The 12,848-nt window shown below is 49.0% G+C and overlaps 1 protein-coding gene across 1 annotated transcript; it reads left to right on the top strand.

The window, feature by feature from the left end:
• Positions 1-421: 421 nt before the first annotated feature.
• Positions 422-12,208, top strand: LOC306918137 (protein DENND6B-like; the record flags this gene model as incomplete). Its single annotated transcript, XM_079531018.1, has 5 exons — positions 422-499; positions 609-671; positions 2,652-2,707; positions 3,353-3,475; positions 12,113-12,208. Coding segments are annotated over exons 1-5 (407 nt in total), but the record flags the coding sequence as incomplete, so codon positions are not given.
• Positions 12,209-12,848: the final 640 nt, after the last annotated feature.

The raw sequence follows: 12,848 nt of genomic DNA, 5'->3' as shown, positions 1-12,848 counted from the left end.
ATGTTGGGCCGTTGGCGACTTGGTGAACAGGCGAGTTCTCCTGTTCGCCGTGGCGACTTGGTGAACAGGCGAGTTCTCCTGTTCGCCGTGGCGACTTGGTGAACAGGCGAGTTCTCCTGTTCGCCGTGGAGACTTGGTGAACAGGCGAGTTCTCCTGTTCGCCGTGGCGACTTGGTGAACAGGCGAGTTCTCCTGTTCGCCGTGGCGACTTGGTGAACAGGCGAGTTCTCCTGTTCGCCGTGGCGACTTGGTGAACAGGCGAGTTCTCCTGTTCGCCGTGGAGACTTGGTGAACAGGCGAGTTCTCCTGTTCGCCGTGGCGACTTGGTGAACAGGCGAGTTCTCCTGTTCGCCGTGGCGACTTGGTGAACAGGCGAGTTCTCCTGTATCCGCCCTGACATCCTCCTCCTCTCCCTGCAGTGTGTAATGAGATGGACCAGTGGCCTTCACCGGTACCCGGGTTGATCCTCAATCTGCCCATTATGGGGGTGATTTTACAGGTAAATACATTTCACAGAGTGTAATAATTAAGGTACAGTAAAAATTTGATTATTTTTCACACTCGCATTTTTAAAGATCTGGGTGAAAAGATCAACATTTCCTTTTCAGGTCAGGATCCCGTCTAAGAACGACAAGGCAGGAGGGAGTCCAGTGAAACATGCACCGAGCGAGGTCTGTGTGACTCGGTACAAATATGAGATTAGAAGATTCATAAAGTGAAACAACAATGTATGTATTATGTAACAGTAAGAGTGTACACTTGTAACCAAAAGGACCGGTTTAAGGGTCCATTTGGTGAGACACGCGCACTACATTTGTACACTCTCTCTTGAGTTAAAAATGTACACATTTACGCTGAGGATTTGACTGTGTACTGTACAGGCCTCCGGGTGTCTGGTTGTACTGTACAGACCTCTGGGTGTCTGGTTGTACTGTGTACTGTACAGGCCTCTGGGTGTCTGGTTGTACTGTGTACTGTACAGGCCTCCGGGTGTCTGGTTGTACTGTGTACTGTACAGGCCTCCGGGTGTCTGGTTGTACTGTACAGACCTCCGGGTGTCTGGTTGTACTGTGTACTGTACAGGCCTCCGGGTGTCTGGTTGTACTGTACAGACCTCCGGGTGTCTGGTTGTACTGTGTACTGTACAGACCTCTGGGTGTCTGGTTGTACTGTGTACTGTACAGGCCTCCGGGTGTCTGGTTGTACTGTGTACTGTACAGGCCTCTGGGTGTCTGGTTGTACTGTACAGGCCTCCGGGTGTCTGGTTGTACTGTGTACTGTACAGGCCTCCGGGTGTCTGGTTGTACTGTACAGACCTCTGGGTGTCTGGTTGTACTGTGTACTGTACAGGCCTCCGGGTGTCTGGTTGTACTGTGTACTGTACAGACCTCCGGGTGTCTGGTTGTACTGTGTACTGTACAGGCCTCCGGGTGTCTGGTTGTACTGTGTACTGTACAGACCTCCGGGTGTCTGGTTGTACTGTACAGACCTCTGGGTGTCTGGTTGTACTGTGTACTGTACAGGCCTCCGGGTGTCTGGTTGTACTGTGTACTGTACAGGCCTCCGGGTGTCTGGTTGTACTGTACAGACCTCCGGGTGTCTGGTTGTACTGTACAGGCCTCCGGGTGTCTGGTTGTACTGTGTACTGTACAGGCCTCTGGGTGTCTGGTTGTACTGTACAGGCCTCCGGGTGTCTGGTTGTACTGTGTACTGTACAGGCCTCTGGGTGTCTGGTTGTACTGTACTGTACAGGCCTCCAGGTGTGTCTGGTTGTACTGTGTACTGTACAGGCCTCCAGGTGTGTCTGGTTGTACTGTACTGTACAGGCCTCTGGGTGTCTGGTTGTACTGTACAGGCCTCCGGGTGTCTGGTTGTACTGTGTACTGTACAGGCCTCTGGGTGTCTGGTTGTACTGTACAGGCCTCCGGGTGTCTGGTTGTACTGTGTACTGTACAGGCCTCCGGGGGTCTGGTTGTACTGTGTACTGTACAGGCCTCCGGGTGTCTGGTTGTACTGTGTACTGTACAGGCCTCCGGGTGTCTGGTTGTACTGTACAGGCCTCCGGGTGTCTGGTTGTACTGTGTACTGTACAGGTCTCTGGGTGTCTGGTTGTACTGTACAGGCCTCCGGGTGTCTGGTTGTACTGTGTACTGTACAGGCCTCTGGGTGTCTGGTTGTACTGTACAGGCCTCCGGGTGTCTGGTTGTACTGTGTACTGTACAGGCCTCCGGGTGTCTGGTTGTACTGTACAGGCCTCTGGGTGTCTGGTTGTACTGTACAGGCCTCCGGGTGTCTGGTTGTACTGTGTACTGTACAGGCCTCTGGGTGTCTGGTTGTACTGTGTACTGTACAGGCCTCCGGGTGTCTGGTTGTACTGTACAGGCCTCTGGGTGTCTGGTTGTACTGTACAGGCCTCCGGGTGTCTGGTTGTACTGTGTACTGTACAGGCCTCCGGGTGTCTGGTTGTACTGTGTACTGTACAGGCCTCCGGGTGTCTGGTTGTACTGTGTACTGTACAGGCCTCCGGGTGTCTGGTTGTACTGTGTACTGTACAGGCCTCTGGGTGTCTGGTTGTACTGTGTACTGTACAGGCCTCCGGGTGTCTGGTTGTACTTCAATATTAAACACGGACTTTCTTTTCTTTTCTCCAGAATCTTCTGCCAGCCCCAACGATGCTGCCTTCCATCCACGAGCTGGACCTATTCAAGTAAATCTATCTTTATTCAAGTAAATCTATCTTTATTCAAGTAAATCTATCTTTGTCTTTTCGGAAATGAATGGCATACTTCGCTGGACAACAGTGTCGCGCAAAAATAGCCGATCTATAATCTTACAACAACGCTTGGCATCACGACAGCACAGCACATTGTGAGCTCTATGTTGGCTTTGTACCGCGCTGAGAGCTTGTATATCAGATTGTGACAAAAATAACAACTACATTGAAACACAGGTTCTTTGATGTGAACCAGGTTTACATGCGACAGAAGTGACCATATGGAATTATTTGACCTCTGACCTGCCCAAGTGTTTCCAGTCAGTAATTCTTTGACCTCTGATCTGTCCAGGTGTTTCCAGTCAGTAATTCTTTGACCTCTGACCTGTCCAGGTGTTTCCAGTCAGTAATTATTTGACCTCTGACCTGTTCAGGTGTTTCCAGTCAGTAATTCTTTGACCTCTGACCTGTTCAGGTGTTTCCAGTCAGTAATTATTTGACCTCTGACCTGTCCAGGTGTTTCCAGTCAGTAATTATTTGACCTCTGACCTGCCCAGGTGTTTCCAGTCAGTAATTCTTTGACCTCTGACCTGCCCAGGTGTTTCCAGTCAGTAATTCTTTGACCTCTGACCTGCCCAGGTGTTTCCAGTCGGTCCTGGTCCACCTCCAGATGTTGTGGGAGCTGATGCTTCTGGGGGAACCCGTGGTGGTCATGGCGCCGTCGCCCACCGCCTCCTCGGAGACCGTGCTGGCTCTAGTCAGGTAGTTCTGTCTGTGACGCCGAGACAATACAGTACAGTAGGTCAACCTACAGTACCTGGTACCTACAGTACAGTAGGTCAACCTACAGTACCTCGGTACCTACAGTACAGTAGGTCAACCTACAGTACCTGGTACCTACAGTACAGTAGGCTGACCTACAGTACCTGGTACCTACAGTACAGTAGGTCAACCTACAGTACCTGGTACCTACAGTACAGTAGGTTGACCTACAGTACCTCGGTACCTACAGTACAGTAGGTCAACCTACAGTACCTGGTACCTACAGTACAGTAGGCTGACCTACAGTACCTGGTACCTACAGTACAGTAGGTCAACCTACAGTACCTCGGTACCTACAGTACAGTAGGTCAACCTACAGTACCTGGTACCTACAGTACAGTAGGTCAACCTACAGTACCTGGTACCTACAGTACAGTAGGTCAACCTACAGTACCTCGGTACCTACAGTACAGTAGGTCAACCTACAGTACCTGGTACCTACAGTACAGTAGGTTGACCTACAGTACCTGGTACCTACAGTACAGTAGGTCGACCTACAGTACCTGGTACCTACAGTACAGTAGGTCAACCTACAGTACCTGGTACCTACAGTACAGTAGGTTGACCTACAGTACCTGGTACCTACAGTACAGTAGGTCAACCTACAGTACCTGGTACCTACAGTACAGTAGGTTGACCTACAGTACCTGGTACCTACAGTACAGTAGGTCGACCTACAGTACCTGGTACCTACAGTACAGTAGGTCAACCTACAGTACCTGGTATCTACAGTACAGTAGGTCGACCTACAGTACCTCGGTACCTACAGTACAGTAGGTCAACCTACAGTACCTGGTACCTACAGTACAGTAGGTTGACCTACAGTACCTGGTACCTACAGTACAGTAGGTTGACCTACAGTACCTGGTACCTACAGTACAGTAGGTTGACCTACAGTACCTGGTACCTACAGTACAGTAGGTTGACCTACAGTACCTGGTACCTACAGTACAGTAGGTCGACCTACAGTACCTCGGTACCTACAGTACAGTAGGTCGACCTACAGTACCTCGGTACCTACAGTACAGTAGGTCAACCTACAGTACCTGGTACCTACAGTACAGTAGGTTGACCTACAGTACCTGGTACCTACAGTAAAGTAGGTTGACCTACAGTACCTGGTACCTACAGTACAGTAGGTCGACCTACAGTACCTCGGTACCTACAGTACAGTAGGTTGACCTACAGTACCTGGTACCTACAGTACATTAGGTTGACCTACAGTACCTGGTACCTACAGTACAGTAGGTCGACCTACAGTACCTGGTACCTACAGTACAGTAGGTCAACCTACAGTACCTGGTATCTACAGTACAGTAGGTCGACCTACAGTACCTCGGTACCTACAGTACAGTAGGTCAACCTACAGTACCTGGTACCTACAGTACAGTAGGTTGACCTACAGTACCTGGTACCTACAGTACAGTAGGTTGACCTACAGTACCTGGTACCTACAGTACAGTAGGTTGACCTACAGTATCTGGTACCTACAGTACAGTAGGTTGACCTACAGTACCTGGTACCTACAGTACAGTAGGTTGACCTACAGTACCTGGTACCTACAGTACAGTAGGTCGACCTACAGTACCTCGGTACCTACAGTACAGTAGGTCGACCTACAGTACCTCGGTACCTACAGTACAGTAGGTCAACCTACAGTACCTGGTACCTACAGTACAGTAGGTTGACCTACAGTACCTGGTACCTACAGTACAGTAGGTCGACCTACAGTACCTCGGTACCTACAGTACAGTAGGTTGACCTACAGTACCTGGTACCTACAGTACAGTAGGTCGACCTACAGTACCTGGTACCTACAGTACAGTAGGTTGACCTACAGTACCTGGTACCTACAGTACAGTAGGTTGACCTACAGTACCTGGTACCTACAGTACAGTAGGTTGACCTACAGTACAGTAGGTTGACCTACAGTACCTGGTACCTACAGTACCTGGTACCTACAGTACAGTAGGTTGACCTACAGTACCTAGTACCTACAGTACAGTAGGTCAACCTACAGTACCTCGGTACCTACAGTACAGTAGGTTGACCTACAGTACCTGGTACCTACAGTACAGTAGGTCAACCTACAGTACCTCGGTACCTACAGTACAGTAGGTCAACCTACAGTACCTGGTACCTACAGTACAGTAGGTCAACCTACAGTACCTGGTACCTACAGTACAGTAGGTCAACCTACAGTACCTGGTACCTACAGTACAGTAGGTCGACCTACAGTACCTGGTACCTACAGTACAGTAGGTTGACCTACAGTACCTGGTACCTACAGTACAGTAGGTTGACCTACAGTACCTGGTACCTACAGTACAGTAGGTTGACCTACAGTACCTGGTACCTACAGTACAGTAGGTTGACCTACAGTACCTGGTACCTACAGTACAGTAGGTTGACCTACAGTACCTGGTACCTACAGTACAGTAGGTTGACCTACAGTACCTCGGTACCTACAGTACAGTAGGTTGACCTACAGTACCTCGGTACCTACAGTACAGTAGGTTGACCTACAGTACCTGGTACCTACAGTACAGTAGGTTGACCTACAGTACCTGGTACCTACAGTACAGTAGGTTGACCTACAGTACCTGGTACCTACAGTACAGTAGGTTGACCTACAGTACCTGGTACCTACAGTACCTGGTACCTACAGTACAGTAGGTTGACCTTCAGTACCTGGTACCTACAGTACAGTAGGTCAACCTACAGTACCTGGTACCTACAGTACAGTAGGTTGACCTACAGTACAGTACCTGGTACCTACAGTACAGTAGGTCGACCTACAGTACAGTACCTGGTACCTACAGTACAGTAGGTTGACCTACAGTACCTGGTACCTACAGTACAGTAGGTTGACCTACAGTACAGTACCTGGTACCTACAGTACAGTAGGTCAACCTACAGTACCTGGTACCTACAGTACAGTAGGTTGACCTACAGTACCTGGTACCTACAGTACAGTAGGTTGACCTACAGTACCTGGTACCTACAGTACAGTAGGTCAACCTACAGTACCTGGTACCTACAGTACAGTAGGTCAACCTACAGTACCTGGTACCTACAGTACAGTACCTGGTACCTACAGTACAGTAGGTCAACCTACAGTACCTCGGTACCTACAGTACAGTAGGTCGACCTACAGTACCTGGTACCTACAGTACAGTAGGTTGACCTACAGTACCTGGTACCTACAGTACAGTAGGTTGACCTACAGTACCTGGTACCTACAGTACAGTAGGTTGACCTACAGTACCTGGTACCTACAGTACAGTAGGTTGACCTACAGTACCTGGTACCTACAGTACAGTAGGTCGACCTACAGTACCTGGTACCTACAGTACAGTAGGTTGACCTACAGTACCTGGTACCTACAGTACAGTAGGTCAACCTACAGTACCTGGTACCTACAGTACAGTAGGTCAACCTACAGTACCTGGTACCTACAGTACAGTAGGTTGACCTACAGTACAGTACCTGGTACCTACAGTACAGTAGGTCAACCTACAGTACCTGGTACCTACAGTACAGTAGGTTGACCTACAGTACCTCGGTACCTACAGTACAGTAGGTCAACCTACAGTACCTGGTACCTACAGTACAGTAGGTTGACCTACAGTACCTCGGTACCTACAGTACAGTAGGTCAACCTACAGTACCTCGGTACCTACAGTACAGTAGGTTGACCTACAGTACAGTACCTGGTACCTACAGTACAGTAGGTTGACCTACAGTACCTGGTACCTACAGTACAGTAGGTCGACCTACAGTACCTCGGTACCTACAGTACAGTAGGTCGACCTACAGTACCTCGGTACCTACAGTACAGTAGGTCAACCTACAGTACCTGGTACCTACAGTACAGTAGGTCGACCTACAGTACCTGGTACCTACAGTACAGTAGGTCGACCTACAGTACCTCGGTACCTACAGTACAGTAGGTCAACCTACAGTACCTGGTACCTACAGTACAGTAGGTCAACCTACAGTACCTGGTACCTACAGTACAGTAGGTTGACCTACAGTACCTGGTACCTACAGTACAGTACCTGGTACCTACAGTACAGTAGGTCAACCTACAGTACCTGGTACCTACAGTACAGTAGGTTGACCTTCAGTACCTGGTACCTACAGTACAGTACCTGGTACCTACAGTACAGTAGGTCAACCTACAGTACCTGGTACCTACAGTACAGTAGGTTGACCTACAGTACAGTACCTGGTACCTACAGTACAGTAGGTCGACCTACAGTACAGTACCTGGTACCTACAGTACAGTAGGTTGACCTACAGTACCTGGTACCTACAGTACAGTAGGTTGACCTACAGTACAGTACCTGGTACCTACAGTACAGTAGGTCAACCTACAGTACCTGGTACCTACAGTACAGTAGGTTGACCTACAGTACCTGGTACCTACAGTACAGTAGGTTGACCTACAGTACCTGGTACCTACAGTACAGTAGGTCAACCTACAGTACCTGGTACCTACAGTACAGTAGGTCAACCTACAGTACCTGGTACCTACAGTACAGTACCTGGTACCTACAGTACAGTAGGTCAACCTACAGTACCTCGGTACCTACAGTACAGTAGGTCGACCTACAGTACCTGGTACCTACAGTACAGTAGGTTGACCTACAGTACCTGGTACCTACAGTACAGTAGGTTGACCTACAGTACCTGGTACCTACAGTACAGTAGGTTGACCTACAGTACCTGGTACCTACAGTACAGTAGGTTGACCTACAGTACCTGGTACCTACAGTACAGTAGGTCGACCTACAGTACCTGGTACCTACAGTACAGTAGGTTGACCTACAGTACCTGGTACCTACAGTACAGTAGGTCAACCTACAGTACCTGGTACCTACAGTACAGTAGGTCAACCTACAGTACCTGGTACCTACAGTACAGTAGGTCAACCTACAGTACCTGGTACCTACAGTACAGTAGGTTGACCTACAGTACCTCGGTACCTACAGTACAGTAGGTCAACCTACAGTACCTGGTACCTACAGTACAGTAGGTTGACCTACAGTACCTCGGTACCTACAGTACAGTAGGTCAACCTACAGTACCTCGGTACCTACAGTACAGTAGGTTGACCTACAGTACAGTACCTGGTACCTACAGTACAGTAGGTTGACCTACAGTACCTGGTACCTACAGTACAGTAGGTTGACCTACAGTACCTGGTACCTACAGTACAGTAGGTCGACCTACAGTACCTGGTACCTACAGTACAGTAGGTTGACCTACAGTACCTGGTACCTACAGTACAGTAGGTCAACCTACAGTACCTGGTACCTACAGTACAGTAGGTCAACCTACAGTACCTGGTACCTACAGTACAGTAGGTCAACCTACAGTACCTGGTACCTACAGTACAGTAGGTTGACCTACAGTACCTCGGTACCTACAGTACAGTAGGTCAACCTACAGTACCTGGTACCTACAGTACAGTAGGTTGACCTACAGTACCTCGGTACCTACAGTACAGTAGGTCAACCTACAGTACCTCGGTACCTACAGTACAGTAGGTTGACCTACAGTACAGTACCTGGTACCTACAGTACAGTAGGTTGACCTACAGTACCTGGTACCTACAGTACAGTAGGTCGACCTACAGTACCTCGGTACCTACAGTACAGTAGGTCGACCTACAGTACCTCGGTACCTACAGTACAGTAGGTCAACCTACAGTACCTGGTACCTACAGTACAGTAGGTCGACCTACAGTACCTGGTACCTACAGTACAGTAGGTCGACCTACAGTACCTCGGTACCTACAGTACAGTAGGTCAACCTACAGTACCTGGTACCTACAGTACAGTAGGTCAACCTACAGTACCTGGTACCTACAGTACAGTAGGTTGACCTACAGTACCTGGTACCTACAGTACAGTACCTGGTACCTACAGTACAGTAGGTCAACCTACAGTACCTGGTACCTACAGTACAGTACCTGGTACCTACAGTACAGTAGGTCAACCTACAGTACCTGGTACCTACAGTACAGTAGGTTGACCTTCAGTACCTGGTACCTACAGTACAGTACCTGGTACCTACAGTACAGTAGGTCAACCTACAGTACCTGGTACCTACAGTACAGTAGGTTGACCTACAGTACAGTACCTGGTACCTACAGTACAGTAGGTCGACCTACAGTACAGTACCTGGTACCTACAGTACAGTAGGTTGACCTACAGTACCTGGTACCTACAGTACAGTAGGTTGACCTACAGTACAGTACCTGGTACCTACAGTACAGTAGGTCAACCTACAGTACCTGGTACCCACAGTACAGTAGGTTGACCTACAGTACCTGGTACCTACAGTACAGTAGGTTGACCTACAGTACCTGGTACCTACAGTACAGTAGGTCAACCTACAGTACCTGGTACCTACAGTACAGTAGGTCAACCTACAGTACCTGGTACCTACAGTACAGTACCTGGTACCTACAGTACAGTAGGTTGACCTACAGTACCTGGTACCTACAGTACAGTAGGTTGACCTACAGTACCTGGTACCTACAGTACAGTAGGTTGACCTACAGTACCTGGTACCTACAGTACAGTAGGTTGACCTACAGTACCTGGTACCTACAGTACAGTAGGTCGACCTACAGTACCTGGTACCTACAGTACAGTAGGTTGACCTACAGTACCTGGTACCTACAGTACAGTAGGTCAACCTACAGTACCTGGTACCTACAGTACAGTAGGTCAACCTACAGTACCTGGTACCTACAGTACAGTAGGTTGACCTACAGTACAGTACCTGGTACCTACAGTACAGTAGGTCAACCTACAGTACCTGGTACCTACAGTACAGTAGGTTGACCTACAGTACCTCGGTACCTACAGTACAGTAGGTCAACCTACAGTACCTGGTACCTACAGTACAGTAGGTTGACCTACAGTACCTCGGTACCTACAGTACAGTAGGTCAACCTACAGTACCTCGGTACCTACAGTACAGTAGGTTGACCTACAGTACAGTACCTGGTACCTACAGTACAGTAGGTTGACCTACAGTACCTGGTACCTACAGTACAGTAGGTCGACCTACAGTACCTCGGTACCTACAGTACAGTAGGTCGACCTACAGTACCTCGGTACCTACAGTACAGTAGGTCAACCTACAGTACCTGGTACCTACAGTACAGTAGGTCGACCTACAGTACCTGGTACCTACAGTACAGTAGGTCGACCTACAGTACCTCGGTACCTACAGTACAGTAGGTCAACCTACAGTACCTGGTACCTACAGTACAGTAGGTCAACCTACAGTACCTGGTACCTACAGTACAGTAGGTTGACCCATATGAGGACAGATTCTTCTAAATGTTTGACAGTTTTCTGAAAAACCTCATGTTTCTATGTCAGTGGTTCTCACAGGGTTAAAACCTCATGTTTCTATGTCAGTGGTTCTCAAACATTTTCATGTCAAGGACCCCCAAAATGATATGTAATTGCCCACCGAGCCACATCTGAAAATGTGTTGTTCCCCCCGGAAGCAAAGATTAGAAAACTAATATTCAAAGATTTGGACCACATTTTCACGATTTTTCAAAAATAGCAGACCTACAAGCTGCCGCGCTATGAGCTTGTAGATCTGCTAAAGTACAACATAATGCTTAAACACCAAAAGGGGTTCCAGCCCAGAATGGGTTAAAGTTCTGTGCGTTTATACTGTAGGGAGGGTATATATGCGCGTGCATAAAGGCAGTGGCACATCGAGGGGCAAAGCGACGGGCAAAGTGAGTTTAATGTCGTTTAATGCAATCAAACGACAACGGGGCGGCAGTGGCTCAGGGGTAGAGTCGTTGGATGGTACCCGCACGGTTGCCAGTTCGAACCCGGGCTCCCCCAGAGTTGGTGTCGAAGTGTCCTTGAGCAAGACACTGAACCCCACATTGCTCCCGATGTGCTAGTTGGTGCCTAACACCAGGGCTCCACCGGACGTGTTGCGTCTCCGTCGCGTGCGTCAAAAAACGCACCGGTTCAATTTGAATGCACGTGTCACGCAACGCAACGCAACGCAACGCAACGCAACGCGGGCAGTGGAGCCACCCTTCATTGATTAAAAAGGGAACATTCCCTGACGGTGACGGAGACGCGACGCTGACGCGCCCGGTGGAGCCCTGGTGTTACATGGTTTCCACCACCATCGGTGTGTGAATGTGTGTGTGAATGTGTGAATTGATGCACAATCTATGTATAGCGCCTTGGATAAAGGCGCTATATAAATGCACCATTTACCATTTACCATTCAGACAGGACTTTTCTGTGTGGTAGCCTGGCTAATAAGCCAGATGTCTGGGCTGTCAAGGCCAGAAAGTAGTTTTTTGCCACTCAGTAGGTGTCCGTGCATAACTTGATGCTGATGTCATGCGCATACAGTACCCTCCATGAATAAATATGGTTCTCAATGTGGGGTACAGGGACCCCTTGGGGGGGGGGGGGGGGGGTCTGTGGCCTAATGCATGTCAAATTGGGGGTCCTTGAAATGAAAGGGGTGTAGAATCAGAATCCGTGTTGTGTTCCTGGCCTGCAGCTCCATCTCTCCTCTGAAGTTCTGCTGTGACTACAGACCCTACTTCACCATCCATGACAGCGAGTTCAGAGAGTACACCACCAGGACGCAGGCTCCGTGAGTCTCACACACACACACACACACACACACACACACACACACACACACACACACACACACACACACACACACACACACAGAGAGTACACCACCAGGACGCAGGCTCCGTGAGTCACACACACACACACACGGAGGGTATTGGTGAAGAATGGGAGTCAATGGAGGGTTTTGCAACTCTAGATTCATCCCATTATAAACACATCTAGAGGTACAAATTGCGGGTCAGTCTAACGGACATGTCTCTGACCACACCCTGTGGTCTGTTCCTCTCTCCTCTCGCTCTCTCCCTCTCTCTACCTCTCTCTACCTCTTTCTACCTCTCTATCTCTCTCTCTACCTCTCTCTACCTATCTCTCCCTCTCTCTCTCTCTACCTCTCTCTATCTACCTCTCTATCTCTCTCTCTCTACCTCTCTCTCCCTCTCTCTCTCTCTACCTCTATCTCTCTCTCTACCTCTCTATCTCTCTCTCTACCTCTATCTCTCTCTCTCCTCCTTCTCTCTCTCTACCTCTCTCTCTTCTACCTCTCTATCTCTCTCTCTACCTCTCTATCTCTCTCTCTACCTCTATCTCTACCTCTCTTTCTCTCTCTCTACCTCTCTATCTCTCTACCTCTCTCTCCCTCTCTCTATCTCTCT

The sequence above is a fragment of the Electrona antarctica genome (genome assembly GCF_951216825.1).
Source record: "Electrona antarctica genome assembly, contig: scaffold_1597, whole genome shotgun sequence".
Taxonomy (NCBI): Eukaryota; Metazoa; Chordata; class Actinopteri; order Myctophiformes; family Myctophidae; genus Electrona; species Electrona antarctica.
This window is presented reverse-complemented; position numbering and strand designations above follow the sequence as displayed.